This window comes from Girardinichthys multiradiatus, chromosome 15, assembly GCF_021462225.1.
Source record: "Girardinichthys multiradiatus isolate DD_20200921_A chromosome 15, DD_fGirMul_XY1, whole genome shotgun sequence".
Lineage (NCBI taxonomy): Eukaryota > Metazoa > Chordata > Actinopteri > Cyprinodontiformes > Goodeidae > Girardinichthys > Girardinichthys multiradiatus.
Window position 1 is genome coordinate 297,071 of NC_061808.1, and position 25,248 is coordinate 322,318.

The window sequence follows — 25,248 nt, forward strand, 5'->3', positions numbered from 1 at the left end:
CTGTGGAAATGGTGGTGGACTTTCAGAGAACACCACCCCCATACAACCCCCTCACCATCCTCAACAACACTGTATCGGCTGTGGACCACTTCAGGTTCTTAGGAACCACCATCTCTGAGGACCTGAGATGGTCTTCACACATAGACACTGTTTGAAAGAAGGCCCAGCAGAGACTGTACTTCCTGAGGCAACTCAAGAAGTTCAACCTTCCACAGGAGCTGCTGGTCATCTTCTCCGCTGCCATCATTCAGTCTGTCCTGTCTTCATCCATCTCAGTGTGGTTTGGATCATCCACCAAACAGGACAGGTCCAGACTGCAACGAATAATCAGGACTGCAGAGAGAATAATCAGAGCTGACCTTCCCTCCATCCAGGACTTATACAGGTCAAGGGTCAGGAAAAGAGCTGCTAAAATCTCTGCAGACCCCACACACCCTGCACATAAACTGTTCAGAGTTTTACCTTCAGGTGGCGCTACAGAGCACTGTTCACTAAAACCAGCCGCCATAGAGACAGTTTCTTCCTCCAGGCTGTTTCTCTGATGAACATTTAATAGAGTACAAAACAACAGCATACAGATGTTGCAAATGTACCTTTTTATTATATATGTGTATATTTATGGAGGACCGATCCTGACAAAATTAAAAATAAAAGCAGAAATATATATATTTCATTTTTCCTTTTCCTTACACATGCGTTTTCATCAAGAAATGTAAATGTTTTATGGGGTAAGAACGCTGTCAAAAACAACGTGTATGTAAAGATGGAAATGTGTGCATATTAGTCAATAGTTGTGCATAAGTAAAATCCAAAAGAGGTATTGTATATTTTCTCTATAAGAATACAAAATAAAATGTTACAGCTGCAAGAAATTACAAACACAAAGTTCAAGTTTACAGTTGTGGTTTATTCTTTATGAATACAATATGCTATAACAGTTTGTGAATACGATTTATTTTCTTTGAGAATACGAATTTACATCAGCGACTTGGTGTCACGTGATCTCAGGTTCAGAATATAGTTATACAATGATGTACAGTAGGTGGCGGTATGCACCTCTGAATTTGTTGCGAACCGCCAGCAGAAGAAGAGAAGAAGCAGCAGCACTAGCGCCAAGATGATGGACCAAGAAACTACGGTACAAAGCCAGGTAATGTTAAAAAGTTTATATGTCTTAATGTTGTTAATATATGCTCTTGGTCCGTTTATTTGGCGCTAGTGCTGCTGCTTCTTCTTCTCTTCTTCTGCCTAAAACAAGCTCTTTCAAACTTTTCACTTCTTTACTGAGATTTGCTTGCATTTGAAAGTGTATTTCTCTTCAGCTGTACCTGGAATCATGAATTATAATGCTAGCTGAATTATAAATATACCTTTAAAAACACATATAGCATATTTCTTCATCAAAAATGAATATTTAAAAGCTTATTTATTCTCAATCACACTCTCCAGCGATACGGTAGGATTACATAAAATCATCCATTTATTCAGGTTAACTTTAATATCACCTGTAATGTCAAATCGACTTACATGAACAAATGACACAATACATTAAAATAATACTAACATAAACTGTTAGAAATCACTTGTGTTTAACGTTCACTGTGATGACTGGCAGCAGGAGCTCAGTACCGATAGTCCGGTCAGATCTCTACCGGGTCTAGCTCGCCCCACCGCCGGTAGGACTGGCGAAGCAAGCCGGCAGTTACTACGGTGGGAGCGGAAAACTCCAAACATGTCGGAGCACATTTGAAATTAAGCGAAGTCTTGATAAATCAAGCAGATTTTTCACGTCTACAGTTATATTCCCGCACTAAAAACATTGTAAAAGTTCATTTGTGTCACAGAAAGTGTAATTTTTCACAGTTTACTCACAGCTTTTGCCACTGTGGTCCGCCATGGCTGCCCCTGTTTGACCAAACAATCGGGCAAAAGAAGGACACTTTTGTCGGCAGCATCTGACAGACCTTCCGCGCCGCGCTGTGACGTAATCAGCCCACAAGTACACACTTGGAAGGATCCAGCCCCTGAATTGGGACACACCCTCGGCCTGCACACGGATCCTCCTTCTTCCTGTATATTGACCAATAGGAGAGGAGCTGGAGAGAAGAAGGCAGCCCTCCTCAATTGCATAATGAAGCAGAAATGCATACAGTAAAGGAAAAAGAGAGACGAGGAAATGTCAAAAGAACAAAGGCATGTGTAAGGAAAAGGAAAAACAAAATATATATATTTCTGCTTTTATTTTTAATTTTGTCAGGATCGGTCCTCCATATATATTGTAGATTGTAAATATGTTTATTCTGTAATGCAAAAACAAAACAAAAGAGCAAAGTGTACCGGAGTGAAATTCCTTGTTTGTATGTACGAACTTGGCAATAAAGCTGATTCTGATTCTGATTCTGATCATTCAATCTGTCCTGTCTTCAACCATCTCAGTGTGGTTTGGCTCATCCACAAAACAGGACAGGTCCAGGCTGCATAATCAGAATGCTGCTACAAACTTGTCCAATAAAGTTGATTCTGATTCTGATGAGAAACATCTGTCTTGGTTTCACTGGATCTCAGAGCAGCATTTGATACTGTTGATCATAAGGGCTGAACTGGTTCAGATCTTATTTTTAACTGGGACTATTATGATAAAGAAAGATCACATTTGGGGTACCTCAAGGCTCCATTCTCAGGCCACTTTTATTCAACATCTGTATGATCCCACTGACTATACCCGCTATATTTCTGCAGTCCAACATGACCACAGTCCATTACAGTCACAGAGTTGCCATTGCCACAAAGACGGAGAAACAGAAAGAGACATTTTCAAGATAAGACGATTAGAAACAAAAACTGAACCCGACTGCATTTGGTCAACTACAAAGCAAGCAATTAACATACATGTCAAAATAGACTCCTACTTGGATTTTGACAACAATAAATCAGTAAATCAGCCCACTATTATCTTAAAACACTGACAAAATAAATGGTTTATTAACAAAGCAGAAGACAGAAAAATTCAATCAGACAGCTGCAGCTCATCCAAAATGCTGCTGCCAGAGTCCTGACCAACACTAGGAAAATGAATCAAAATGCACTAGTTCTTAAATCACTGCACTGACATCCTGTTTGTAGAAGAATATCACTGAAAATCTTGATGAGGCACCATATGACGATGCAAAATCCCTCAGGTCATCAGAGACTTTACTCGGTGTTCCCAGGAGCAGAACTGAACAAGGGGAGGGGTGTCCCGAACACTCCGGTGAAGAGAGGAGCTGCATTGATCAACACCCGGTGATGATTTGGGCTTGGTGAAGGAGCAGGCTGCTGGACAGACCTGGTAAACCCAAATAAGTAGTAAAGGTGAACTGTGAGCATCTGGGGGAGACCCCTTTGTGAGAGACTTTCATCTCTCACCTCCAGGAGAGTTTTTTCTTCTATTGCAGTGGAGGGTGGGGATGAGGAGTCTTAAGTAAGAGTCCTTTAGAGCTTGGTTGTCTTTGGGGTCTCCTGAAGCAGCAGACAGGCATCAGAAGGTCAAAAGGGCTGCAGCTTTGGAGGATGTAAAAGCAAAAACGCAGGCGAAGGAATTTGGAGATACTGTGAGGAAACTACTGTTGTACGCCTCAGAAAGGGATGGCATGGCGCACCCCAGGCTGTGTATGGTTTGAGAGGGGAACTGCAGATCCAGACTGAAAATATTGTTGGGCGGTGGAAGGAGCACTTTGAGGATCTCCTCAATTTAGTCACATTGTCCTTCTTCTAAATCTTTAAATAAGGGTTGCTGAAACCTTTAGAAAATCTTAATTCAAAGAGGCGACGGCCCGTTAACTTGTGGTCATCGATCATAGTTGAGTGAAGTTTCTTTTTGACATTAAAACAGCTCTGGAAGTTGACTGGAATATTTTAGGATGTGCAGGAACCACCAACGCTCCAGGTTGAAATCAACCAGAACATCAGTGTGACTCTCCAATAAAGCCAGTTTTACATCACTCATTTTATAGATAAAATGAGGGAGGGCGTATTAACTCTGTGGATTTCATCACTAAATATTCTGTCTTACTACGGAGCAGAAGGGGTGATTATGAAGCAAAAGAAACTCTGTGTTTAAGGTAGAAATCTCTTCAGACGCTGCAGAAGTTGAACTTCCAAATGAATTCATCAACTTCTTCAATATTGTGACCTGTTGGCCTGTCATCTACAAACAGCAGAAATGATCAGCAAAGCAGCACTAATTCAGTATGAAGCCACAGTCAGAGGAGCCTGTAACTTCCCAACAACATTCACCATTCCTTTGTTGCTCCAACACTGAACAGAGAGGTTCTCTATCTGGTCACCTTCGATTCTAAAACATAAAACAACAAATCTCCAGGAGTGTCATCAGACATACTCCCTAAAATACATTATTGTAATAAAACAGTAGCCCTGAGGAGCCTTTCTGTGACTCATCATTAGTTATTTTCTTCAGGAGCAGAGGCAACGTAACACTGTGTGAGAGAGCAGTCACTGTTACACAATTCTGCTGTTAATAATTCTAAATAAAGACCAAATCAATAGAGTTCACATTTTAAACCATCTATAGCATCTTATATGAGCGCACTTAGCATTGCTAACATCAGTTTATTGTTTTGTCATGTAAATAAAATACCCAGGATGCAGCCAGCATGTCTCCATCCAGCATGTTCTGTGAAAGACAGAACTGGACTCTTCAGAAGGATAAAACTTTACTGAAACCTGCTGAGCTTCCTGTTGTCTCCTGATGTTAGACGCCTGAATGAACATCACTCTGTAGAAAATACAGTTTTATTTCTTGAAGCTGACATGTTCTGTTATTCCTCCGACTTCATTGTAAACATGAAGATTAGTTAAGCAATCAGAAAGACAATTTCAATTCTGACCATCATACGCCAATCAGGCAGATCGAGCTAACAGGTAATTTATCAGTCTGTCTCTAATTAATCGGTCAGTGAGCCGTGATTTTTTTCACACAGACCTTCTTTCGTTTGTCTTTAAATATTTTCTTTGCACAGTTTACGTTGTGAAGGCAGATATCCAAGAAGTCCACCTGCAGAATGCTAAGATAGAAAACAAATTAACATGATGTGACTCGCTGTTCTTCAGGCGTATGTGTGGATTTACACCTTAAACCTTGCTGTTAAGAAAAGGGTCACAGAGCAGCAGCCTTGACTCCCTGAGCTGATCACAGCATTTAAAACCACTGTTATCTGTTTGACCTCCAGGACATGGAGCTGCCTAACGTGGTCCCAGAGAGTCCGGTGGTCCAGATCATTGAGTTCAGCATCATCCTAGTGGATCCAGGTTACAGGGAGCTGCTGGGTGACCCAGACTCACCCCAGTATGTCGACCTGGCGAAGCACCTGCAGGACCAGGTGGGATTTCAGCCCCCAGACTTTTCTCCTCTGCTCTGCTCTGCACACACGTTCTGTTGGAGTGGGAGCTGAGTTCATTTGGTCAACAACAGGTTTGGTGACATTCAGCCAGAAACATTCAGTTAATCAGTTCAAGTATTATTTGCCAGAAGTCCGTAAGTTAGTTTTTTTTCCAGGTAAATAATCTCCTGTGATCCGGTTTTCTTTATTTTAGCCTTGAATCTAAAAGCAGCAGTCAGGCTGCTAGAAAAGGAGCTTACTCTGCAGGGGTTAAAGGCCAAGCCAGAGAGAAGGAGAAGATTACTGATGCTTTACTCCTCCTGCACGTATTTTACCTTCCTTCCTCAATGAGAGGCGTGCTGGCAAATTAAATCCCTCCACTAGTTCCTCCCTGAAAAGCATCAGGATCTGTTGGAGCTGCACGCGATGCACCGTAGGGATGTTAACTGCTGCAGCACTTAAAGACGATTATGTCATAAGAGCGCCGAGGTGTCTAACTCTGCCAAAGATAGATATCAATGAGCAGTCCCATTCATGCAGGTCTGTTTTCACTCTGAGATCCTGACAGCTAATTACCAAGCTCAGGATTAATGAGCCTCTGCAGAGGGACATCCTGACTGATTCTCTCTATGCAGATGCAGCACGTTTTTGACCAGCTTCCTGGATTCAAGACCATCAGCGTTTTGGGAATTCGGTAAGTGTGAAGTATGATGTGAATGTATGACGAATGTTACTGTGCAGGCTGGAGCAGAAACGATGGCTAATCAAATAGCAGATGTGTCCACAGTGAGATATTCCACTGAGCCTTAACAATGACATTAAACTTTAATGGAGAACATTGTTTGGGTGAACAGCCGTTTGAACTGAGAAGAGATGGCTGGAGGTCGGTTCAAGCTAAATGAAAGACTTTTTCATCAGAGTGTAATATGAAGTGAGTAAAACTTCTAGAATATGGATCTGGTCAGTAGGAGAGCGGGTTGGTAATCAGTGTCAGCTGGTTTGGTGTTGATGAAATTAACAACAGCTGCACTAAACGACCCTAAAAACAGGAATGGCTCTGCAGATGGAGGCCGCAAACATTTTTTCCCAGCCAGACTGCCAGTCAGGACCAGTGAAGTTAAAAATCAGTGGATTCTGGTCACCAGTAGGTTTTTTTCCGCATCCCTAAACTTCAGTGACCTGTATAATAAACTGGCTCCTCTATAGTCCTCTACTGGTGTGCTGAAAAACATGTTTCTAGGGTTTAAACTTGAGGAATGAAGGAGATCTTGTGGAGCATCAAGTCCTATCATTTCGTTTGGAGAATGTGTGACAACTCTGGTCTAGCTCTGGTTTGTTTTGATGCGCTTCTGCTGTAAAAAGTTCATGTATACTGTGAAATTCCCAGTGTCCTCCCACCTTATGACTGGATACATTACTTCTTTGTGATGTCATTGTCTCATTTTTTGTCTTCCTAATAAAAAGAAACCACTGACCATCTGGGTCAATGCTGCATAGTACCCCCAGGTGGTCAAATGAAGTCAGGTTAAGTGATGTTATGGAGTCATGGCTGTCACAGTTGCATTGACTCTATAACAGTGGTGCACATTTGTACAGGCTGGTTTATGTTGTGTTTGCTGCTGTGCTAATGTGTACAAAGGTGATGTGACAGCAGTGTTTTCTTACAGCATCATGTCCTCCAACACACTGAAATGAAAGGCTGCACTCGGCATTGTAGATGTGCAGTAGGACCCAAGTACAGGCAGCACAGAGGCAGAGGGGTAGAGTGAAACAATCGTTTTAATAAAAAACTAAAAGACTTACAAACTGAGCAAGGAGGTCGATCGGAGAACAGGGCAGAACGCAGACTAGGAGGAAGAAGAGCAGAGCATCGGCATGGAGCAGTAAAGTGGCGATTCCAGCTAGAAACAATGACAACCAAACAGGATATCTACTCAGGGAGGGAGTGAAGAGAAAGGCAGGGCAAGCAGGTGAGCATGAGTAATAGCTGAGACCAAAGAAGCCAAAGGAAGAAGAGGAAGTGAACAGGAGCAGAGACAGGAACACAAAAAGAACTAAGAACCTGATCTACAAAGAATGAACTAAAATGGGAACAAGAGTACATAAACAACAGAGAGTAAACAGATGAATAAGGAAATTTGAACACCTGAGGATCATTACAGCAGTGGGGTTACATTTAATAAATATCAGCTGCTTTTTTTTGCCCCATTGGTTCTAGCTCTGGTTTGTTTCCAGTACTGTCATTATTAATTATTAGGGGTGGAACAATGCATCCAGCTCACAGAAGAAGGCAATAAACAACAGTGGGTTCACAGAAATAAGTCGATAATTAAGGCGTTTTTCTGTTCAAACTTGGATCATGATATGAATGACATGGACTTAATGGGACCTGACTTACTTGTCTTCCCTGTGAAGAAGACCCAGGTGATTTTTGTTGGGGTGTCTTTAGATTAGCTGAATGCAACAAAATGGTTTTTTGAATGTATTAAAACATGTTTTCTTTTTAGAGTTTTTCAGAGAAAAAATGTCATTTTTGCAGAAATTTTAAATCAAACATGGACAGTGTCAGTTTGTGATGAACATGCAGCAGAAGAAAAGAAACCATCATGCTGATGTGAGTGCAGATGACGAGGGTAAAGGAGTAGTTTTACATTCCTGTATTAATGTGTTTCGCATAAACAGAAATAAATATCATCTGGATGTGAGAAAGGAATGCACTGGTTTCCAGTTACAAATCACCCAGCCCGTTGAGGATCAGTTCTCTGATATTTTCATCTGCTTGCTGAAGAACTGATGGATCTGCAGCAGCTCAAAAACCCTACTAGCAAATCAAGCTAGAACGCAGCTAGGAAACATCTAAGTCTTAGAAGGACTGGAGAAGTAATCTGCTATAACATTGGTTTCATCCATCTTGTTGGACCCATTAACAGCATGTTTCTCTCATATTTAAGAGGACTAATGAGGGACTCATTCCCAGCTCTAATGCTCTTCTTCTCCTCCCAATCCAAGCAAAACCCTGGACACTGACAGGTATGTGAGGCATCCCCTGTAGTGACTGCTTCCTGTGTATCTGTGTGTGTCTTTTCTGTCAAAACCTGAGGGTAGCAGACATCCTCTGAGTGGTTCCTCCGTTAGTTACAGTTTAACAGGAGACCTTTGGTGTTTCAGAGCACATCCTCTCTGCCACAGGAGGCAGGCGAGCCGTGAAACAAGGAGACATGTGGACACATTTCTTTAGGCTGCCCGTCCCCATCCCAATCCCATCCTGGACCCCCTGGTGATGTCTGGTGCTCTCACGGCCAATATCACGCAGCCAAGGCCTCAGCAGGAGCTCCTCCTCTAATCTCAGGAAGGATTCATAACTTCTGCTGCTGCTTTTCTCTGCTGCAGACTGTTCACAGCACCACACAGTGTCAGTGGTGCACTCTGTTCTAGAGAAACGCCTGGATGTTCAGTTAATGTTCAGGGATGAGCAGCTGTGGAAGAAGGCTTCCTTGGAAACCAAAGTGTAACCTTGCAGTTCCCCTCAGTACTTTAGCTTGTTTCCGCTTTTTATTTTGGTCCACAGGGCTAAAAAAGGAACTGATGTGATTCGGCCAATCTCTGCAGACTGATGTTACCTTTATATATGTCTGTGGAGACACAACAAAACAGCTGAAAGCAAACTTTGGACATTTTATGTCCACTGGCTTCTTCAGTCTCTTCTCAGTCACCTCTTTTCTTCAACAGAAAAACAAATATTTATGTAGTTGAATCTAAAAGAAATACACAAATCAGCTTGTTGGAGGCCTGATCTTGTGAATCTGTGTTCTCTTTGGGATTTTCTAGATGGAGACAGGAACAAAATGTGTCTTAGTAACAGGCTGTTGATCACCACAGTGGATCTCAATGTCTCCACAACCCTGTTAGTTCCAGGTTGCTGTGGTTTAAAAAGAATGAGACAATGATGAATCACTTCAAAGCTTTTTCCACCCTTTAGTTGGCATACATCCTGGTATCTATCTCCAGTGTTCACTGAGCGAGACGTGAGGTCCAGCCTGGACAGGTCGCCAGTCCATCAGAGGTCAACACAGAGACACACACACTTTTTTTCTCTTCTGCTCTTGGTGGGGTCAGACGTTTTCCATTCTCTCCTTGATCCTCCCCCATTTTTTGCCCTCCTTCAGCTTTTTGTCTATGTTTTTCTTAGAGCCTCTGTTCATATATCCTCCTAATTTTCATAATGGATTTGGTCAGCTGGTCTCTCAATGCAATCGATTAAATTTTCTCAACGGGAAGACAGGGTAAAGGGGAACCCTCTCGTCCAGACGGGACGTTCTCCTCCGGATACGCAATGGATTCCTGGCAGCAGTGAAAGATTGTGTGCCTGACAACAATGTCAGTCGAGGACGTATAAGATTTGTACATAATTGGATTTCTGACAACAGGATTTCTGCTTTTTGGAGTTGGTGGTTACTTGGCTTATTGAAAAATGTGTAAAACATCGGCAGCTGTTCAAAGCACTCCAAAGCTGCCTGGGATGTTTGAAGGGATCTTTAGAGCTCTCAGCACTTAAACTAATATGTTAAGAGAGCAGAATCGCAAGCTGGATGCGATCCTTGAACAGAATCACAGGCTGGCTGCGTTTCCCGGACTCAAAGGTGATATGATTTAATACTGAAAGTACCAAAACTTTGGCTATTTGGATTTGAAATTGAGAAATACCAGAAAGACTTTGAAGGCAGGCGGAAAATCACAGCCGGCCTGAACTAAAACATTTATTGTTTGTCTAATTCAGGCGCCCCGAGATGGCCTTCACCGGCTTCTTATCAAAACATTTCTCCTGGATGTTCTGTAAACACGACGCTCTGCCCCAGCAACCCCCCTAATCTGTGAACTGAACTGTATGGACGTTTGATAAAACTTCCATCTCTTTTTCAAGGACAATGGCACCTTCGTCGGTGTTGACTGTCTAATTCTTTGATCATATTTAAATATTGGCACCCTCACGAGTCCACCATGCCCCTGCCAAATCTTTGCTTATGTGCGTTGCTTTCCCATGCTCCTTATTTTTACCTAAATGTGGATTTCATTTATTTATTTATTCTCCTTTTCATAGATTTTTAGATTTACCAGTGAAAGGAAAATAATACTAGTTTCTTAAAAAATTTGAACAAAAGCTGTTTTTACACCAGTGACTCAGTTTCCTTAGTCAGAACTCAGTGATTGCTTAGTTAAATTTCAATGGATGCAAAGGACTGTTATTATGGGACTACAACTGCATTATACCAGCGAACCCAAGGATCATTCTCTCTTAGCACAAGATGCTTTCCCTACATAGAGGACTTTATGATATTATTACCTCTTTAGAAAGATTGGTTTAGAACCAGCTCTTACCAGTAAAACCCAAAGGATAATTAGTGTTATCTACCTGCTGTGTTTATTTTCTTTGTGATTGTATTGTAATTGTTCTTCCTCATGTACAGCGCTCTGAATGTCTTGTTACTGAAAAGCGCCATATAAATAAACTTACCTTACCTACCTTACTTTACCTTACACAGGACAGACAATCCTGCACACACAACAGGCATGCCTTTGGACAGCTAGATTTAAATGCTCAGGAACCTAATAAGGAAACACACTTAAAGTAAATGACAGCAATAACTAGTGCATTGGAGAGTAGTATGAGAATGTAGCGAAGAGAGTGAAAGTGGTCATTATGTCCTCCAGCAGCCTAAGCCTATAGCAGCATAACTACACAGATAGTTCAGGATAAACTAAGCCACTCTAACTATAAGCTTTATCAAAAAGGAAAGTTTTAAGCCTAGCCTTAAAAGTAGACAGGGTGTCTGCCTCATGGACTAAAACTGGGAGCTGGTTCCACAGGAGAGGAGCCTGATAACTAAAGGATCTGCCTCCCATTCTACTTCTAGAGACTCTAGGAACCACCAGTAAACCTGCAGTCTGAGAACAAAGTGCTCTGTTAGGAACATATAGAACAATCAGATCTCTGATGTATGATGGAGCTAGATCATTAAGGGCTTTATATGTGAGGAGGAGAATTTTAAATTCTATTCTGGATTTAACAGGAATCAGATGAACTCCTAAACAAGCAAAAAAAAAAAAAAAACAATAACAAAATAGATGTGAAAATGGTCCAATTCTGTACTGAAACAGAGTGAAAAACCAGCAATGGTCCAAAGAGAAACTGACAGAACTTCAGAAAGTCTGGAAAACTATTAATCAAAAGTAATTTATGGATTAAAGGAAAGTCTGGATGATAGGAAGGAAAACAAGAATATAACAATATTGAAATGTGTCTCCACAGGAAATGATGAATTAGTTACATGTTACAGACATGAAAAAATTTAAATATGTGGGCCTCAAATGTCCAATGAAAGCAAAGAACTGTTTCTGATCAATTTAAACTGATAAAACAATGAGAGAATGAATCTTTTGTCTTAGATTCAGACGACATAGCACATCTAATCTGATGTCTAATATGATGACACTAAGACTGAGCGCAGATCCATCTCTGCAGCCTGAAGAGCAAACACCAGCTCCCACAGAGGAAGTCATCTTTCTAATCAGATGCATCGTACTCAGCGACAAACTGTACAGAATATAAATGAAGTGTAGATACGGTCAGCTGCTTTATAGTGAGGAGAGTTTTCAACATTTACATGTATCCATCTTTTCTTCACAGATTAGTTCATCTGTATTTTATAGATGAAGAAACATTTACATGATAAAATGACTAAAGTATTAAAACATGCTACCAGGTAGGCCCATTAAATTCTGAGAGAATTTGTTCTTTTTTTTCAGGGCTGAAGGAATCTCAGTCCACTATTCTGTTGTCTTTGAGAACAACATCCATCAAATGACCTCAGAAACAACCAGAGAACCGGAGACCTCTGGGGACTCTGGACTCAGAGAAATGGTGATCAAGGCTTTGCAGGAGAAAGCGTCTCTGCCGGTTGACCTGGATTCACTGAACTTCCAACCAGGTATGGTTCTAACTGCATACCTGCAGGCACAGTGCAGTATGCAGGCAGCTCATTTGGCCTTTAGATTTTTATTTGTCAGAAAATCTCTGAACTACTTTATAGACAAACATGTTCCAGCTGTATGAGTTTTTAATTGAGTTTATAAGTGAGTTTTCAAAGATGACTTGTTGTAGCTGTAGCCGCCTTCACAAATATCCAAACAAAAGAAACTAGGAAAATAATCTTACACAACTGGACACATTTTCCTCCTGTCAGTTACACATGGTCCCTAAGTCTGGAATTTTAGTAGTTATCAAAATACTAGAATAAAATAGAAAAATATTTCCAGACTATATTTCTCTATCCTTCACTCTGTCTTTGCTTCCTTTCCTTCTTGAAGGTGTCATTACCTCTGTGTACCCTTTGGTCTTTGTGTTTTTCCTTCCTACAAGTACTCTTACTGATCATTTTCGGCACATCCCTTCGGTTCTGCTATGAATCAGAAAAAGGTGGACCCAAGATTCAGCCAGACACAGTACTGAAAGTTTAAAAGGTTTATTCAGCCACAGGAAAACGTCACACAGGTAACACTCCTCACAGCTTCCAGGAATCACTGAGGCAGAAAGAGGGATTAGTGACTTGTAGTCTCTCCAGATTTTGCAGGGATCAGAAAAGTCACTAACCTGCTTTTGTCTTGAGTGGAACCCAGAGGGGAAACCTCAGTGGGCGGCAGGTGGTGATCTCCACAGCACAAGTAAGAAGTGACTCCAGGCTGAATAATCCGAGGGCTAGGCTGGCTCAATAATCCAAGGACAGAAACAGAGTCAATGATCGGAACAAGAGGCATCAAGCAAGGGACCAGATGCAGGAAACAAGGTCGACAACCAAAATCCAAATAGTCCGACAGGGTGCAGGCAGAGGCATAAATCCAAAAGGCAAGGCAAGGTCAAGAACAATGATCAGACAGGAAGGAATGCTGGATATCTACTCACACAATGGCTTTCAAAAATCTGGCACCGTCTGCTTGTCAGAATCAGTATACATCAGGGAAGACACAGGTGCTTGGCATGACATAGATTGCACTACACTGCAGCAGCCACCAGGTGCATCTAATCTGCTGATTGCAGCCAGGGAGACAGGGTAGAGCAGACGTACCAGAATCATAACAGTACTCACCCTCTAAGGTCCGGCTCCTGACGGACCACGAGGCTGGTCAGGATGGAGACGATGAAACTCACGAATTAGGACCTTATCAATGATGAACCTCGCAGGAATCCAAGTCCGTTCCCCGGGCCCATAGCCCTCCCAGTCAACCAGGTATTGCATTCCACGTCCTCTTCGCCTGGACCTGAGAATGCGCCGGACCGAGAACACCGGACCACCATCAATGACCCGGGTGGGTGACGGGGGCCCGGAGGTGGGCCCAAGTCGGGGCTCCACGAAGTTCTTGACCTGAGAAACGTGGAACGTGGGGTGAATCCTCATGGAGTTGGGTAATCTCAGTCGTACAGCGACAGGGTTGATGATCTTGGAGATTGGGAAAGGTCCAACAAATTGGGGTGCCAATTTCTGGGATTCTACCCTTAATGGGAGGTCCTTGGCGGAGAGCCAACCTTTCTGCCCCACCTGGTACTTAGGGGCAGTCTCCGGTTGGCCGTTCTTGACTGAACCAGTGACATTCTGATCATCGATCTCCTGGCCTTTCTCCATATTCTTTGGCACCTTAGGGCAGCCGCTTGGGCAGATGGAACATTAGCTTCTCTCTCCTAAACTGAAAACATGGGTGGCTGGAAACCAAACACAACATGAAAAGGAGACAAACCAGTGGCAATTGATTGCATAGAGTTCATGGCGTATTCAACCCAGGGCAAATTTTGTGACCACTTGGTCGGGTCAGACTCACATAAGATACGAAGTTTGGTTTCTACTTCTTGGTTGGCTCTCTCGGTTTGGCCATCAGACTGAGGATGAGACCCTGAGGAAAGACTAACAGAAATTCCCAACAACGAACAAAACTCCTTCCAGAAACGTGACACAAATTGGGGTCCTCTATCGGAAACAATGTAATTTGGGATTCCATGGAGCCTGAAAACTTCTCGGGTCAATATCTCACCCATCTCCTTAGCAGATGGAAGCTTCTCCAATGGCACCAGATGAACCATCTTTGAAAATCTATCAATTATGGTTAGTAGTACAGAGTGACCATTAGAAACCGGTAGACCTGTCACAAAATCCATCGCAATATGTGACCATGGGTGAGGGGGAATTGGCAAAGGGTGCAACAACCCCGCAGGGGGGCGACGAGAAGGCTTGGCTCGACAACATTGAGTGCATTCAGCAACAAAGTCTTTGACCAGCGATGGCCACCAAAACTGAGTTCGAACTGTGTGAATGGTTCTGCTGATTCCAGGATGACAAACGAGGCGAGAGCAATGACAAGACTCCAGTACCTTAGGCACAAGGCATTCAGGGACAAAACAGCGGTCAGGTGGACATGATGGTGGGATAGGCAGATCCCTAATGGCTTCCTGGACCTCCCTTTCCACCTCCACTCGGGACTCAGACAACCTGACGGTTTCAGGAAGGATAAACTCCTCTTCACCCGCAGACTGAGATTCTTCAGGCTCTTGAATCTGGGATAGGGCGTCAGGTTTGCCATTTTTACTCCCTGGCCTGTAAGACAGGGAGAAATTAAAACGACCAAAAAACAAAGCCCACCTAGCCTGTCTGTGGTTTAGCCGTTTTGCTGATTTCAGGTACTCCAAGTTCTTATGGTCAGTCCACACCATAAACGGCTCCTTAGTCCCCTCCAGCCAATGTCTCCACTCTGTCAACGCCAACTTGACAGCCAATAACTCTCTGTCTCCCACGTCGTAATTCCGCTCAGCCTGTGACAGAGTCCTTGAAAAGAAGGCACATGGGTGAACACGATCATCCTCACCTCTTTGACTTAATACAGCTCCGGCCCCAGTGCTTGAGGCATCCACCTCCACGATAAACTGTCTCTCTGGGCCAGGAGACCGTAACACTGGAGCTGACGTGAAGAGTTCCTTTAACCTATTGAAGGCCTTCTCTGCATCCTTATTCCACACAAATTTCACCTTGGAAGAGGTAAGAGCATTTAGGGGAGTAGCAACCAGGCTGTAATTTCTAATAAACCTCCTATAGAAGTTTGCGAAGCCCAGAAATCTTTGAAGCTGCTTGCGATCAGTTGGAACAGGCCATTCCAATACGGCCTTAACTTTGGAGGGGTCGACAAGCACTTGATCTGGGGAAATGATGAAGCCCAAAAAGGAAGTGGTAGTTATGTGGAACTCACATTTTTCTGCCTTGACGAACAACTGGTTTTGGAGAAGACGCAGGAGAACAGCTCTGACATGTTTTCTGTGGGTTTCCAGATCTTGAGAATAAATCAGTATGTCATCAAGATAAACAAATACGAATTAACCCACCATGTCTCTTAGAACGTCATTGACCAATGACTGAAAAACTGCAGGAGTATTAGTAAGTCCAAATGGCATGACCTTGTATTCATAATGGCCCGTAGGCGTGTTGAAAGCCGTTTTCCACTCATCTCCTTCTCTGATTCGGACCAGATGATATGCATTCCTTAGATCCAGCTTAGAAAATATCTTGGCTCCCTGGATCTGATCAAAAGCTGTGTTCATGAGTGGTAAGGGGTATCTATTTTTAAGTGTTATCTCATTAAGGCCTCTATAATCAATGCATGGTCTCAATGAACCATCCTTCTTCCCAACTAAAAAGAAACCAGCACCTGCAGGAGAAGAAGAGGGTTGAATGTGCCCTGCCTTTAATGCCTCATCAACATAACTCTTCATGGCCCTGTGCTCTGGACCAGACAATGAATAGGTTCTGCCTTTAGGGGGTGATGTGCCAGGAAGCAAATCAATAGTACAATCATAAGGTCTATGGGGTGGCAGAGCTGTGGCCTTGAATATATTAAAAACCTCCTTTAAATCATGGTATTCTTGCAGTACCTTGGATAAATCCGGATAGGTCTCCTCAACCTCATTCTCCACACTGACCTCCGTAGCAGCAGACAAAAGACAGTCAGTCTTTTTTCTTCCAGTCGATGTGAGGGTTGTGTTTCTGCAACCAGGAGACCCCTAGGACTACACGAAGTTCAGGTGAATTAATGATCATGAAAGTTACTTTTTCTTGATGATTACCTCCATCTGTTAAGGTAATCTCCTTCGTCCTGAGATGTGAATTGTTCATGCTGTGACCATCCAAAGCTAGCACGTTTCTTGTGTCAGCTGACGGAATACGTTTTATGCCGTTCTTATTTGCAAATGTTTCGTCCATGAATTCAATATCTGCTCCTCAATCAATAAACACGGCCCCCTGGAGAGACAAAGAAGGGATTTGAAAATGTGCAGGAAACAAGAAGGAGGAGGCAGATAGTTGACTTCGGCTCAGTAGAGACCTCCCTTCCTCTGCTGAGCCTGTCCTTTTAATGGACACCTGAGTGCTAAATGTCCCTTCTCTCCACAATAAAAACAGAGCTTGAATCTTCTCTGATGATCTTTCTCCTCAGGGGTAATCTTGGTTCTGCCCAACTGCATGGGCTCACAATTATCATTTTCCACAGTGAGAGGTGACTGACTCCTTCTCTCATACAGGTGTGCAGAAACCTGAGGTAATGATGAGCGACCCTTCTCATGGCGCTTCTCCTTCCTTCTCTCTGCCAGTCGAATATCAATGCGAGCAGCCAAATCCTCGAGTTGTTTCAGGGAAGAAGGATAGTCACGGGTCGCTAGCTCATCCTTGATGTCTGCGTTTAATCCTTTCATGAATGCATCCATTTGTGTTGCCTCATTCCAACGGCTCTCTGCAGCCAACAAATGAAAGTCAATTATATAGGTTGAGACAGGCTGATCACCCTGTTTGAGGGACAATAATCCTCTTGCGGCCTCACGACTTGGAATGACCGGGTCAAAAACTCGAATGAGTTCCTTGGAAAAAGTTTCAGAAAGATCACAAGATGTAGACCTGTTATGCCATTCAGCAGTCCCCCACTGCTTTGCCCTTCCTGCCAGCAGAGATATAACAAAAGCCACTTTGGAACGTTCAGTGGGAAAGGATGACGGATGAAGCTCAAAATGAATTTCACACTGAGTTAGAAAAGCTCGACATTGGTCTGAGTCTCCCCTGAACATCTCAGGCGGAGAGAGGCGTGGCTCCCTTACCTCTGCTGTTGTCCGTGTTACTTGGGCGTGGTTTCTTTTTGACGGTGGCGGTTCAGAGACAAGATTGCCAGAACGTAATGTGGAAATTATTTCCTCCACGCCGGAACCCAACCAGCAAAGGGTCTCATCAACTGGCGATGGGTCCATTTTTGGCGAGGTTTTCTGCTATGAATCAGAAAAAGGCGGACCCAAGATTCAGCCAGACACAGTACTGAAAGTTTAAAAGGTTTATTCAGCCACAGGAAAACGTCACACAGGTAACACTCCTCACAGCTTCCAGGAATCACTGCTTTTGTCTTGAGTGGAACTTGAAACCCAGAGGGGAAACCTCAGTGGGCGGCAGGTGGTGATCTCCACAGCACAAGTAAGAAGTGACTCCAGGCTGAATAATCCGAGGGCTAGGCTGGCTCAATAATCCAAGGACAGAAACAGAGTCAATGATCGGAACAAGAGGCGTCAGGCAAGGGACCAGATGCAGGAAACAAGGTCGACAACCAAAATCCAAATAGTCCGACAGGGTGCAGGCAGAGGCATAAATCCAAAAGGCAAGGCAAGGTCAAGAACAATGATCAGACAGGAAGGAACGCTGGATATCTACTCACACAAATGGCTTTCAAAAATCTGGCACCGTCTGCTTGTCAGAGTCAGTATATATCAGGGAAGACACAGGTGCTTGGCATGACATAGATTGCACTACACTGCAGCAGCCACCAGGTGCATCTAATCTGCTGATTGCAGCAAGGGAGACGGTAGAGCAGACGTGCCAGAATCATAAGAGGTTCGGAACGTATGTGCTGAACAAATGCAGTGTTGTTTTAAAGAGGAACACATGCAGAACAAATCTGTGCTGAACTAAAGTAAGGAACTCTACAAAGCTCTACAAAGTTTCAATGCTCATCTAATGAAACACTAAGCCCAATGTTAACACCCCTGGTTCTGGGGAAAAATCTGCTAAAGTCCAAATCCAGCTGGCTGCAGCATTTAACCACTACCACATGCCAGGGTGTTTACGGCAGCAGACATGTGATCTTACACTGGTCAGAAGAGTTCATTTTTCAGTTTTATTTTAAAACGTCTACATGCTCTCTGGCGCTGTCCGCCTGTCAATGGATTCAAACTAAAAGTATGTGAAGACCTATCAACATGCCTGGAGTATACATTTTCAATCTGCCCCACACTTTGCCTTCTTAATGACATCACAAAAGTGGATTTGGAAACAAACAGATGCCACATACTTCTTGCAGTTCTAAACATTGCCAAAAATATAATACCGATGAACTGGAAGAATAAAAGGAGTTTAAATCTAATTTTAATTTTTTTATTAATAAAGGGCTGCATGGTGGCACAGTTGGTAGCACTGTTTTCTTGCAGCAAGAAGGTCCTGGGTTCGACTCTTGGCCGGGGGTCTTTCTGCATGGAGTTTGCATGTTCTCCCCATGCATGCGTGGGTTCTCACCGGGTACTCCGGCTTCCTCCCACAGTCCAAAGACATGCCTGAATGACATGTGTGAATGAGTGTGTGCATGGTTGTTTGTGTGTTGTCCTGCGATGGATTGGCGACCTGTCCAGGGTGTACTCTGCCTCCCACCCATAAACTGCTGGAGATAGGCACCAGCTTCCCTGCAACCCACTATAGAAGAAGCGGTATAGAAGATGACTGACTGACTGACATCACCTAGTGGCGCAGGGGGTATGGGCATTGCCGCCTCTGCATCGGGTGCCGGGGGGGCATGGGGATGCTGGTGCCAGGGCGGTCCATCCCTAGGAGAAGTGGCCATTTTGGTGTTGCACTGGGGTGGCAGTGGGTCTAGAATGGAGGTGTCAGTTGTGAGGTGTGGTTTCTGTGGCTGCTGGCACTAATGCAGGTCTGGGCCGCGTGCCGCTGTGCCTTCTTTTCTGCCCTGCTTTCACTCCTGGCTGCTGTGACAAGGTCCCCAGGCAGCTTGTGGCCTGCTGTGGCTCACGGTGGTGTGGCTGCCAGTGTGCCGGGTGGAGGGTGCCTCCTCTGCGTCCCTGGGTTGACGGGTGGGACAGGAGCTGCGGTGATTGGGACTTGGTGGACTGGGGGTGTGGGACCATGGTTGGCCAGAAAACGGTCTGGGGCTCGGAGGGGGATTGAGCGATTTTGATATATCCGGGTGGATAGCAGGGGCCTGGAGGCTGGGAGCACCTGCCGGGGCTTACATGGTCTAGGGTATCTGGGTTTTGGGCTTTCGTAGGTGGGCTAGTTTCTCTTGGCTCTCTTTCCTGGCCTGCTCCCACTGGGGGTGGGCATAGCTACTCTGCGGGGAGTTGAAAGACGGGTCTTGTGGGCAAGGGGGGAGCACACTGCAGTGCCTCCCCTGCTCAATTTGGACCCGTCCAGGTAAAGAGCTTTAAACAAGCAGTACCGTGGCAGGGGCACAGGGTGGTTCCCTGGCTCTGGCCACGGAGCCTGTGCCAATTCGTGAGGCCTGTAGATGTTGTTCTGGGTTCTCCTGCGACTTCTACGTCAAATTGAATTAAACTTTTTCTTGTGTCAAGAAGAATATTAATGAATTTTAATTTTGATTTTTCTTTTTCATTTTTTGTCCTTTCATAAGTTAATACAATAAACCGATCTGTTAACCTTTGCTTAAAAATTTTAAATAAAACTTAATCTTTAACTGTTTAAGAAACAAAACTTATTTCTGCAGAGAAACCTAAGCTAGTATCTAAGAAGAAACCTAATTTATACATCATATTGTTATTAACTTTTTTATTAATATTATAATATTACAGTAGTAATAGTATTTCCTTTAATTCATCATTAATAAGTCTGATTAAACAAACAGACTTAATGACTTAATGTTAAACCTGGAAAAAAGTAGGAAATTAAAGAAATGATTGCAAGGTTCTGGTTAAAGTAAATCATATTCTTTGTATTTATGTTAGGAAAAAATAGTCAAATTGCACTGCATTTAAACAAAAAAGACACAATACAAATAAATGTATTGTATTTTAAATTTTCAATGTTTGTTGGTTTTGTCTCTTTTTGCCTTTTCAGATGTCAAGTAGTCTTCTTTTAGTTCCTTTTTTATACTTTCTCTAAAATGAAGCAAATAAAACGAAATGCACTTTCCTAAAAATATAAATAAAACAATGCCTTATATTTCAAAACCATAAAGTGAATTTTTGCCAAAAGATCCCAAACACAAATAGAAACAGGTACATTGAAACTGTCCCTGTTTGTAGCAGCAGTTCCTTGACAGAAATGTCAGATCTTTGTCAGATGTTCACCTTTCTACAAGTGGTGCAGCTTCACTAGCAGGTTCTCACCATGTTAGCAGCCAGGAGGAGCCTCTGGATATGAAATGGGGTTGCCAGGTCCACCCCTGTCTGATTAATGAGGCCACTGACGACAGAGACCAGCTGTTAAAGTTATACTGAATGGTTCTCATTTCATGTTTTATGTTCAGCGTTGGTCAGATATGGCAGAAATGTTGAAGTGCTTTGTGGTTAAAATGGTTTGTTACTTTATTTCATATCCACATGTAAATGTCGTATTTGACATTGTTAACACAGGATTTCCATAATTCTGTTTGTGTACAACAGTTGTCTTGGTAGTAGTTTCAGCTCCTGGATCTCATTGATAAAAATCTATTTCTCTAGAAGTGATCTTTCTGCCAACATCAGCTCCTGCAGCTGAAGAAGAAGGGCATGGGGTAAGAGCTTCAATAACTGCTAATGTAGCACTAATAGATCAACAGTAACATGGTGTGTCAAAATAATGGCAGATTTGAAGGAATAAAATATGATTTTAAAGTTAAACAGAATCTTAAATGTCTTTGAGTCATACTTCATGTATACTTATACTTCATGTTTTCACAGTCCAGGGAACCTGATTCACATAATGAGTTTAAAGTCTTCATCTCTGAGCAAAAGACTGATGAACCTCAGCCTGTGGCTCCTCTCACCTCAAAGGAGACGGAAAACGACCTTGTGACCCTGCTAGATTCCAAAGCTGTTTCACATGGTGAGACGTTCACAGTGACTGATGGGATGACAGTGATCAGCGATCATTCCGAGGCTTCAGAAGACATTATTGATGAATCAGAAGCAATTTACGAGATTGAACCTGAGCTATCAAGCCAGGACCGAGAGGGAGAAGAATTGTTCATCATTAGACATGAGATTGAAACCATTAATCAGGATGAAACTGGGGAACTTGTGCGTGTCAACATCCCAACCCCTCCCTTGCATCTTCAGAGGGAGACGGATGCTCCATTTATCACTCCTTCTCCTAACCAGATATTAGAGGAAGTCCTGACTCCTGTTGATGAGGACGGAGAAAGTCCTCGTTTGGATGTTGTTTATTTTAGCCCAACGGCTCAGATTTTATTCACTGCGACTGTTGGTGATAAGGAGCTGTCTGAAATTACAAATCCAAGTACTAAACTTGCAGCCGTCACAGACCAGCCACCCACCGAGCCGGGATTAATCCTTCAAGAGGATGAAGACAATGCTCTTCCAGATGAGGTGAAGGTAGATTTAGGTGTTTCAAAACCTGACCCAGATGACCTTCTGGACAGAGAATCCCAGAATGTCAGAGGTTTGCAAACAGAGGCTGTACTGCTAGAGTCAGAGGAAGCTGTGGTTGTTCAACCTGATAAAGTGTTTGACGTTTTAAGGCCAAGCCTTGAGTATGTGCCAGAGCCAGGTGAAGCATCAGTTGAAGTCTCAGTGCCAGAACTAAAAGTGGAGAAGCTTTCAGAGTCAATCAAAGATATAGCTAAAGTTTCAAGTCCAGACACCAAACCTGACACTTCTGGGACAGAAGCACCTGAAGTTTCAGATGCAAACCAAGAAGTTACAGAAGTTTTACAGATAGACAAAGAAGTAGTTGATGTTTCAGCACAAGAAAAAGAGTCAACTCAAGCTTTAGAGCCAGAGTCAGTCACCAAACGTCAGGACAAAGTTGCAGTTCCTGAGCCAGAAGAAGTTATGTTTAATGTTTCAAGAACAGAAAAGGAGCTTGAAATTGTAAAATCAGTTGACATTTTGGGGCTAGAAGAATCACTTCCAGAGACGGACTCAGATGATACCACACCTGGAGTTTTCACAACACAAGATCTACAAGAAAGCGTCAACATTTTGCAACCAGATAAGGGAATAGTTGAAGTTACAGAACAAACAGAAGAGCAGAGAGAGGAAGTAGTGGTGGTGTCACCTCAACCGGAGAAAAATATGGTAGAACTCTACGAAAAAGAGGAAGAGGTGAAGCTTGTTCACTCTGGAGATGACAAAGTTTTAGAAAGACCAGTTCATGCAATTTTGAAAGAGATTTTATCTGATGTGTCAGAGAAGGTCAGATTATATGTGACAACTGAAACATCACCTGATAATGAAACATTACCTGAAGTCCCTGAAAAAAGGTTGCCTGACTTAACAGAGGAAAGGGTCCCCGTAGTATTGGAGGATGGAGTAGCTGAAGTTACAGAGGAAACAGTCCCGGAAGAAAGGGTTCACACAGTCATAGAAGAAAAGGCTCCAGAAGTCACAGAAGTTAGAGTTCCTGAAGTTACAGAAGCTACAGAGGAATCAGTTTATGATTTAACGGAGGAAAAATGGGTTCCTAAAGACATGGAAGAAATGGTTCCTGAAGTCACAGAAGATGGGGTTCCTGAGGTCATAGGCACTGTGGAAACAGTGTTTGAAGTTACAGAGGAAAACATCCCTGAACTTACAGAGGAAAGGGTCAACCTGGATGGATTCATCGATGAAGTTTCTGAACCAGGGGAACCAGTTCCTGCATCTGATAGAATAGTTACAGATAAATCAGTCACTGTGGTGAAGCCTCACACAGAAGAGAAGCTTGCTGAAGTTCTTAATGCAGAAGAGTTAAAGGATGTAAAACCAGAAAGTGAAAAGGCTGCAGTTATTTTACTTGATGAGAGGACAGTGGACATTACACAGCCAGAACCTTCTCCACTACCTGAAGAGAAGACTGAAACTACAGATCAACCTAATAGTCCAGAACTAGAGATGGTATCAGAACCAGACAAAGGTTTAGAGCCAGAATCAGACGAGGAGGTTCTGGTCAAGGTCCATGAATCAAAAGAAGAAGCTGCTAATATCTCAGAAATACTTCCTGAAGAGGGGATTGTTGAGGTCGTAGCGCCAGAACCTAAGAGAGATGTTAAAGAACCACCTGCTGAGTCAATCAAAATCCTTCACACCTTGGACAGCATGGAAGAACTCCATTATACAGAAGATGCTATTCAAGTTGTGGAAGAAGATACAGTTCATCCTCCTGTTGGTTCTGAATCTCATAATCACACACAGGAAGATAATTTACCCAACATACCAGGAATCATCCAATCCCCAGAAGAAGATACAAGTACACCTGATGTCATCTATCCAACCACAAAGGAGTTATACATCGAGGAGGATGAAGACAGCACTGACACTGAGGTGGAGAAAGACACGGATGGTTCCAGAACACCAGAACTTATCGAGAGCGATCTACACTTGGAAGCAGCGACTTCTGTCTCAGGTAAGAAGGCATCAACTCTTTGGTTTTTCAAGTTTTAAGATCAAACTCAAACATAAATACCTTGAATAGATGGCATCATGTTTGACATAAACATAGGGATGGGTACCGAATTCTGTACTTTTATAGGTACCGACCGAATGCTGTCGGTACTACAGAGTACCTATTCATGTAAAATCAAACAGTACCATGTTTCAGCACCTAAACGCATCATTGTAACACTGAGGGAGTGGAAGAGTGGGCGATTTTCCATGCCGGACATGAACACGGCATTGCACGAACAAGAGCGTAATGACGTCAGTAGCAGCTGCTACCATCAACAAAGCAAGGCTGATAGAAAGCGCTCCAAAGTACGGCTCCACTTTTCCAAATGTGAAGCAGATTACGCTCGCTGCAATATTTGTGACAGGAAGTACAAGACCAGCGCTTTTGGACTTTGTTCATGATTGTTTTACATGTGGTGCTTTGGTTCATTTACTTGAAGTTTAGTTTCTTGTTCTGATTGTATGTTTGCTAGGTGGCGCTTTAGTTCCTTATTTATTCTTGTATTCTGTTCATCATGCATTTTAGTTTATGTTCTGTAAGACCTTCCTTTGGTTAGATTGTTTTATTGCTTCTCTGTTCAGGCCATTCATGCTCAGGTTTCCACTCCCTGCCACAGTCAGCTTCCCAGTTAGTCTCCTAGCTTCACCTCTATATATACTCCTCTGTTCTATTCATTCCTTGCTGGATCAATATATTACTGTCACCCATGTCAAGTCTGTCTGCGGCTGTTGCTATAGCAAAGCCTTGGTTCCATGTTCAGCCCTTCTCATGCCTGCCTGTAAGTTTTCTTTTATTTTGTATTAAACCTTTCTATTTAGGGCTGCACGGTGTTGCCTTGCAGCAAGAAGGTCCCGGGTTCAATTCCCGGCCGGGGGTCTTTCTGCATGGAGTTTGCATGTCCTCCCTGTGCATGCGTGGGTTCTCACCGGGTACTCCGGGTTCCTCCCACAGTCCAAAGACGTGCCTGTTAGGTTAATTGGTCACTCTAAATTGCCCTTCGGTGTATGAATGAGTGTGTGTGTGGTTGTTTGTGTGTTGCCCTGCGATGGACTGGCGACCTGTCCAGGGTGAACCCTGCCTCCTGCCCATAGACTGCTGGAGATAGGCACCAGCTCCCCTGCGACCCACTATGGAATAAG

General features: G+C 43.2%; 1 protein-coding gene across 3 annotated transcripts in view; it reads left to right on the forward strand.

The window, feature by feature from the left end:
- Nucleotides 1–25,248, forward strand: part of LOC124881678 (interphotoreceptor matrix proteoglycan 1-like) — an 81,344-nt gene that overhangs the window by 44,462 nt on the left and 11,634 nt on the right. For all 3 annotated transcript variants that reach the window (XR_007041712.1, XM_047387380.1, XM_047387381.1), the window contains exons 7-12: nucleotides 5,229–5,378; nucleotides 6,014–6,072; nucleotides 8,388–8,408; nucleotides 12,183–12,364; nucleotides 21,184–21,236; nucleotides 21,403–24,067. Coding sequence is in view for 2 of the 3 variants with exons in the window: in XM_047387380.1 (XP_047243336.1) it covers nucleotides 5,229–5,378; nucleotides 6,014–6,072; nucleotides 8,388–8,408; nucleotides 12,183–12,364; nucleotides 21,184–21,236; nucleotides 21,403–24,067 (3,130 nt within the window). In the remaining variant the exon portion in view is untranslated. The remainder of the gene's footprint in view (nucleotides 1–5,228; nucleotides 5,379–6,013; nucleotides 6,073–8,387; nucleotides 8,409–12,182; nucleotides 12,365–21,183; nucleotides 21,237–21,402; nucleotides 24,068–25,248) is intronic.